Consider the following 8,474-nt stretch of genomic DNA (forward strand, 5'->3'; position numbering starts at 1 on the left):
TGGAAGGACATCTGCTGCGTAAAACGCATGCTAGAAGTTGGCGGTTCATTCCTTCTGCTGTGGTGACCCCTGATTAATAATGAGACTAAGGCGAAGAAAAATGATTGAATGAATGGTCCTATAAGACAAAAGGTTTCATAATTGAACTAGACTAAAAGGGTCTACGTGTGTGTCAAAAGGTATGATGTGGTAAAAAGTCTTGCCCTGCATCAGCCATTAGTGCTTGTTCTCATCTCTCTTGCAGTATTATGCAGAGGGTGGAGCACAGATGTGCTTTTGAGAGAGCGAAACATGAAGGAGATTGCAATTGGAAGAGCACGTCAGAACTTGCCACCACCTCTGGCTCAGGATCTTCCTGGACACACAGAAAGACTGGGTACCCCCTCCCAGTCTTGTTTTCTCTCTTTTTTTCTGTTATCTCAGAAGGGCAGAAGAATTATGGCTGAAGAGGAGGAGGGTCATGTGACATGGCAGCAGCTGCTACACTGAACGTTTGACTTGGTGAAAGGGGATTGGGTTTGTGTGTAAGCTCCAAACGTTCTTTGTGAAAGAGCGACAGTTTGTGAACAAGGAAGTAAACGGAGACTGGAATGTGAACACGGTAGCGCTTTACATCTGTGCTGTGTGTGAAGGGTCAGTCTGAGGATCAGTGTTTCAGTGCTGCTGCTGCTGTTGTTTGTTTCATTATTAATTGCTCTGAGCGGTTCGTGTGGAGTGCCGTGGGTGAACAGGTCTTAAGAGAGATTCTCTGTCTGCCTGTCTCTCTCGCCCCTTGTTTTACTGAAATGGACTTGGATCTGCGATTAGCTCTAAAACAGGCCCTTGTTTCCATGGACCGTATTATGGTCCGTTTCCACTGAGTGGTATGGTACGGGTCGGTATGCTTTTATTGCTGTATTCACTGTCAAAAGACACCTAAAAGCGAACTGTACTGTACCACTTTTTGGGTACCCGTTTTAAAGGGTACCTAGCACGACAAAAGGGTATCAAAAGGTGAAGCTGAACGCTATTGGTTTACAGAGAAGCGTCACTAGTGCATACACAAGCCAGGAGAATGAAAGCCGAAACATTACACCGTAATAATGTATATATATCATAATAATGAGCCATGGTCGACCCAAGCTCAAACAAACCTTGTCGTCATCTTGATGAACAACCACAAAGCCAAGAAGAACAAAATCTGTGTGTCCTGTTGTTTTACGATGCCGTCTGAAAGCGGTAGCGGTTTTACTTTCTCCATAGAGCTTGCGTGCGCATCTGTATTTGACATAACAAACTTCTTGAGATCATGATAATAACGTGCGCATGGTTATTGAAGTGCTTCTGACATCCATTCCTTTCAGAAACGGATAAGCGTGAGAGTGAAGTGCGAAAAAACTAAGGAGCAAACAATTCTTTCACCAACCTAAAACGTGAACAAAGTGCCATGTTTAACTATTATCATCACGTTTTTACTATTATGAACTAGAAATGACATAATACTACCTAACAAATGGTTACATGTGCTGGTGAAGATAAAAGATACAATCGAGAGATTTGCACTGACTGTGGGCTATGTTGCGTTATGTTTTTCAACCCAAATAAGGACTAAACGTATGCTGTGTGTAGTTTTTCTGTAATTAGTAAAATTTCGAAGACTGTAAGGGTCTGTACGTGTTCATAAATGTTGCATTTATTTATTTATTTATTTTATATAATTGCAGATGCTACAGTAGGCTATTTTGCAGCCTATCTGCAGTTATAATCAAATCCTGTTCATAGAAAGATTAGTAAGAACATTTATACAGAAGTGTGTGTATAAACCATCTTTTTTTTTTGTGAGAAGTGCTTCTCATATGATATGTGAACGACCCATGTAGCTTTACTTTGACATTTCCTCGAGTGAGAAGGACATTGACTGAAACTTTCTGTCACACCACGCCCACCATTGGTACCCTTTTGTCAGTGGAAACGCAAGCCTGATGAAGGTGACCCATACTGTACTGTACTCAGTGGAAACAGGCCATTACTGTATATACTTCCCACAAACAAACCAAACATAGAACATCTTGGTCTTTGTTGTTTTTTCTTAGACATATTTGGTAATTTTATAAATTTTATAACAGCATCTAATGGTCTTTTCATGGTTGTGGTGTATCTAGAAGTATATTGAGCTTGACTGCTCTTAAAATGACTATCAGATTATCAACTGCATTTCTCCAGATTACATTCCAGATTCTTAGTGGAGGTATAACCTGCCACGTTTGGAATGTATATAGATATCTGTGTTTAATGGTGATTGGTGATTTTGATGATTGTTGAAGATTGTGTGTGTGAGTGTGTATGTGTGTGTGAATGCTCACAGACAAGCATGCTGTCTGTGACCTTGGGCATAACCTTTGACTTCTTTCACTTCACCTCTATCCTGCAGCTGTTGGGCACAGACAGCTGTTTTTATGTGTGTTTGGGTGTGTGTGGTTGTCCTCAATGAGTCAGTATGGGGTCCTTGTATTTCCTATGTATTGCTCCTAATATCTCACTCCATTTCTCTGTCTCTCTCAGGCATGAGCCATGAGCCAAAGTCACCATCGTTAGGCATGATTTCAACGGCGACCCGCACCACGGCGACCGTCAGTCCCCTCACCCCGTCTCCCCTCAACGGTTCTATTGTGCCCAATGTCAGTCCTGCCTCTCAGTCCGCCCACTCGGGATTCGCTGCTGCCCTCCGCAAGCTGGCCAAGCAGGCAGAGGAACCCCGAGGTAAGCTGTGACCCCCTGACATTTGATCTCTGACCCATGTGTCAGTGCTTCAAGGACACAGATGCATCCTTGCTATCCTCTCCTCATTGCTATGATAATGACCCTTTAGCGGAATTCAAATTAGACTGAATGAAGTCTGCTGCAAGTCCTGGTCATGTTTAGTGACCCATTTGAGTTGGACTGCAGTGTTTACTGTGACATCACCTCAGTGGGGTTAGTAGTTCATGGCTCGGGTCATGAGCTGATGGTGTTGGCTCCCAAGGGAAGATTGGCTGAAGAACTTTGTATGCCAAGTTGGAAGCTTAAATGAAGCTATTTATAAAACCAAGCTAACATGTCTTGAAGGAAGTTCTGATCGTGCCTACTTTGTTATTGCCTTCATTGCTAAAGCCTTCCATTTATTTCCAAATTTTCAAAGTAATCCTCAAAAGCTTGATTAGCCTCAGTTATGTTTTAGTAGGGAAGGAGTTAAACTCTGCATGTTAATGGGTCCACATGAGAAGGGTTAAAGACCTGTACAATTTATTGCTTTGGGCTGTTTAGAGATCAGACATGAAAGTGTGGTGTGAAGAGGGGAAAGGGATCGACAAAGGACCTCAAGCTGGCAATTGAACTCAGGCCACTGGAGGCACAGCTGCCCAATATGTCGGTGTGTTGTCCACTAGGCCATCAGCTCCAGTGAGGTTTAATGATGTGTACCAACTATGCAAACCTTTAATTTATACAAATGGCTTGCTTGAAATGAGACACAAGTAGACAAAAAGTTAAAAACGTACTCGCTTAGAAGATGCCTTTTTATGATTATTATTTTAGCTCATCTATCACCAATTCAAAACATAGAGGGTAGTGGATTATCAAAAAAAGAACAAAAATCTCTATGCTACTAGGGCTGGGGGATAGTACAAAAAAAATAGATCACAATATCATGTTTTATATATTATTTGATATTGGTAACTATTGAATCATTTTTAACAATTCATTTAGGATTATTTGTATTTTTTTATTTAACTATTTTATTTTAATTTACCAAAATTACTAAGGCAAATAGTTTAAAAACAAAAAAATATTTCAGCAAAATATCTGATCTCTTTATAATAAAATAAACAAATTTTAAAGAGACTATTAAACTTGATAAATAAAATGTTACAAAGTTTGTGCTTTGGTAGCGTAAATACTGAACAATAAAAACTTTAAGGTGTAAATAATAATAATTATACAGTAAACCTCAAACTCTGTCAACAACACAAGTTATGATAATCAAATCTGAGCTTTCAAGTAAAGGAACTAACCATTATTATTCAAATACATATCACAACATTACAAATCCTGTAATCCTGTGCTAAAAAGTCTTGCAGATGGGGAGCTAGTGGCAGTGATGCACAAGAAAAGAAACCAAAAAGCCACTCTAGTGACATCCTTACATCCTTTTTTATTTACAATCTATTCACTGATGCTAGCCACCGCACTTTTTTTTCGCATGTGTTGTTATTCTGCCCTGAATTGACAAGCGTGTGTGCGTGGATTTCCTTGATCATTTACAATGGACTTTGTGCTCGCGTTCCACTGGTGTCTCTCGTAACTAGGTGACCATCAACCATTTTCTCAGAGGATGACAAATGGACAAGTCATTGCTGCAACTCTGATGCAAGTTCATAGAGAAAAGTAAAAATCACTGCAGTGTTTGTCTGAGGTAATTATTCTGTTGTTATTACTGAAATATGCATGTTCCATACAAATTGTGAAGCAGATTGTTTAGTTCTACTTACATGAATCGTGGTATGCTTGCTGCATTCACAAAAGTTTAGATGTTTGCCAGTGGAAAATGTGTGCGGTTCACGTGCACCTTGCTCCCTAATGCACGTCGTGCAAGTCGCGCGGCTCCATTGGAAATGACTAACTTTCACCCTAAGCCTATTTACACTGCTTCCAAGGAGCTCGCTCAGCAGACACATTTTTATAAAATTATAGCGCTTCATACTGAAACTACATACTGAATTTTTTTAATCAATATTGACAATGGTGTTCAGTCAATAAATATTGATACTGATTTTATCGCCCAGCCCAACATTTTAAATAAATATTGACATTTAATTAATATTTCCATAAAGTTAAAAGACAGCAACAAAAAAAGATCTAATAAACCCCCACCCTATTGCGAGATGTGTTTAGAATGACAGATCCTCTTTCACATTAACTAGATCACATAACTTGCTGCTATATGCCCACATAGTGGTGTTTTCTACAGATAATGCCATCGTGTAAATGTGGAATGTACATAAACAAAATTATGGACTTTTTTTAAATGATGCTTGGATGTGTTTGTAGATAGCGCCTCAGGAAGGAAGTAGGCTTTTACAGTCTCCCATAATCTGTAGTGCACCTCACGCTTCCTGTCTTCTCCTGCCTGTCCCCTGGTGTGAGCTGGTGTGAGCAGACCCAGGAAGAGAGGGAATGCTTTGGGCTGATGGCTCCAGCACCCTGCTGTGAAGAATGACCTCACAGGACATTGATGTTATCTTGTCTAAGACCCAAAGTATGTTATGTTTTGAAGTTGCAGAGCTCATAGCCATCCAAACCCATACTCCATATGATGCTATGCTTACAGTAAACACATTCTGTGCTGATGACAAAGTCCACATCATCTGCACTGTAAAAACTAAAGTATACTTTATTATTTTGACTTGCACACAGCTTGCACACAGCTAGCGGTGTTCCATCACCTGTTTTGACTCTGCCTTCTGTTTCTTTTTCGTTGTGTCTGTCTCCGTGTGTGCCTGTGGGTGGTGTTTAAAAACAGACAGCTGATGCACACTATGATTAGGTCACTCACACTTTTAAAAGCAGTTCTGGAAACGCCTCTGCCCAGTGTCTGTCTGATTTGTCTCTGGTCCAGACAGCTGTAGGTGGGCTGCAGGAGTTTACAGACTGGCCCAGTGAGTGATGCATAACCTGAAATTTGGCAGGTAGAGTGTAGGCTGATTTCCAGCGTCGCTCCACTTTATTTTATTTCAGTTATTTTAGAAGCAATTATTTTGTATGTGAACGTGCAGTTTCCATGGGTAGATTTTGTGTTAAAAGATGCATCAACATGCTTAAACCAATGTTTGAATACATAATTAAATGTGAAATAAATTAAGATCGAGCTAAAGAATAAATACCACATGATTGATTATTTAAAAAAACACACACACACACACACATATATATATATATATATATATATATATATATATATATATATATATATATATATATATATATATACACTAAATGTATATATATAAACATGTATAATAACTAAAATGTATTTAATTCATAAAATGCATTTAATCAACTGAGTTTAGTGCAGATCATTAAACGTAGTTCTTATTGTATTGGTATTCCTTTAATAATTTAACAGAACAGTCATAAAATGAATACTTATAAAATGTATTAATGTTTATGTATTCTTATGATCATTTAATTTATTTCCATGGTTAATTTTATTTTTTATATCTCCTTCAATGAGATGAAATGGGGTGGTCTTTAGTGCATTACAAATTAATCTGTACTGCAGTTAAATATTTTAGGTTGCCTACTAGAAACTGAAAATAGTTGCAGTAAGCAGCACCTCTAGTGTTCCTTTCTGAACACAGCCAATCTGTTTCTCTCACAGCAGGTGTGGTGTGTGTGTGTGTGATTAATTAGCTGCTCCATGTGGACTTGGATATTAAAGGACTCATCCTTTTTTTCAGCAGAGACAGAGACACAAGAGTGGATGGGAGGAGTGAGTCTCTAGTTCTGGTTAAAAGGAAAGCGGCAGACGTGGATGTGGGGGTAGGATGAGGTGCCCTGTTTTTTTTTTTTTTTTTTTTTGTGGCTCTCTAGTTGGAGAACAGGCTGTCTGCGCTCACACACACAGGCACACGCATACCTGAAAGTGCCTCACAAGCTGGTGACATTTTATGGCATCATAGAGATGCTCCAGTTGCAAAGTCTGTTCTGAAAGGTGCCAAGCATCCTGAGAATGCTTCAGAGAGGGTGATTCCTTTGAATATTTCCAGGGAATATGTGGCAGTCCTAGAATGCATATGACAAACTCAGTGAAAACATTTAGAAAGATGATAGACAAAGCAAAAATAAATATTTGGCTAAAAAATGAATCATTCATTCATCCATTCATTAGGGTTAATAGATTGTTAGGTTTTTTACGTGCTGCTACAATCACTAACATTAAAGATGTTGTATAGACCAACAATGTATATAACTTAAACAGTGAAATTTATAATTCATACTAGACCAGATAGACTCTTTTGCAATGTATTATATTTGTAGCAATGTTTTAGCTTTGAATAATAGAATTATTTGGACACCACTAAAACGTCAAATAAGAACAGTGTGAGTTATGGGAGAACTGTTGGCAATTGAGTTGGTACGTTACAGATTATTTCTGTATATTTGCACTATTTACAGTTTGTTTTTATGCTGGATGTGAAAATATGGTAGCTAACCACAGCTTCAGTGGGAACGGTGTACATTTGGGTACATAGATATTAGGGTTGGGTCTATAGATGATGCCATCGTCCATAGCCGATGGCTGATAAACATCACGATCCTGAGAAGTGATTGACAGGTGGTAATTTGTGTGTAAATTATCTTTATTTATTTATGAGTTGGTTATAGGTAAAACAAAGACCATGCAGGTCAGATAGTTGAAACGGTAGGCTACAAATAGTTAATTCGGTATGAATTAATTCATTATTCATGAACAATTATTTCACCGCCACCTACAACGATGATGCCATCGTCCATTGTGATGTTTCGCATTAGATATCGCACGATGCCAAATTGGTCGACATCGCCCAACCATAATAGATGTATTTATGCTTGTGTCATTACTGTATTGCATTTTAGAATAACAGAGTACGTACTTACTCTGCTTAGTCTCTAATTCTGAGGTTGCCATAGCACAATGAACCACTAATTCCAGCAAGTTTTACGCAGCGGATGCTCTTCCAGATGCAACACAGGGCTGGGAACACACACACACACACACACACACAAACATACATTACGTAGAATTTAATTTGTTCAATTCACCTATACCACATGTCTTTGGTCTGTGTGGGAAATCAGAGCATCCAGAGGAAACCCATGCGAACATGGGGGGAACATGCAAACTCCACACAGAAATGCCAACTGACCCAACTGGTACTCAAACCAGTAATATTTTGGTTGAGAGGCGACAGTGCTAACCGCTTAGCCACCATGTCACCCGAATACTATTATGAATTATTAAAAATTGCTGTCAGTGCAGTATTAAACTACTGGGGTCATTCTTGAAGCATCACTCTCACACAAGAATTAAATTGGTCAAGATTTTAGTTTGGTTTAAAGTTTTAAAACTGAACCGTTCATTGATACAGATTTTTTTTTTAAAAGAAGTTAACAAATGTAATGAAAACTGAGAAAACAAAGTATTTAAATGTGCTTTATGAATACTCTAGTCCATTGACAGACCATAAAATTATGAATTTTCATTTTTGACAAATATTTTAACTTAGATTAACATAATCAATAGTCTCAGTTCGCAAACTCGATTCTTATTTAGATTAGCAAATAATATTTTGACAAAGCATAAGAATGACTATTGGTGTGTTTTAATGCTTCATTACAGTATCGCATCTCGATTCCAAACTCTGCTGGAATGAATTGTGAGTTGAATCTCTTGTTAAGCATTTGTGTTGAGTTGCTTC

At 38.4% G+C, this 8,474-nt stretch overlaps 1 protein-coding gene across 13 annotated transcripts in view; it reads left to right on the top strand.

Moving 5' to 3' along the window:
• The window catches only part of gse1b (Gse1 coiled-coil protein b), a 321,715-nt gene that overhangs the window by 282,369 nt on the left and 30,872 nt on the right, over positions 1–8,474 (top strand). For 11 of the 13 annotated variants that reach the window (XR_015514392.1, XR_015514391.1, XM_087292421.1 and 8 more), the window contains one exon: positions 2,542–2,739. The exons of the other annotated variants lie outside the window; for them this stretch is intronic. Coding sequence is in view for 9 of the 11 variants with exons in the window: in XM_087292421.1 (XP_087148547.1) it covers positions 2,542–2,739 (198 nt within the window). In the remaining 2 variants the exon portion in view is untranslated. Of the gene's footprint in view, positions 1–2,541; positions 2,740–8,474 lie in introns of those variants that run through there. 13 annotated transcript variants of the gene reach the window in all.

Source organism: Danio rerio, chromosome 18 (assembly GCF_052040795.2).
Source record: "Danio rerio strain M-AB ecotype USA chromosome 18, GRCz13ab, whole genome shotgun sequence".
Lineage (NCBI taxonomy): Eukaryota > Metazoa > Chordata > Actinopteri > Cypriniformes > Danionidae > Danio > Danio rerio.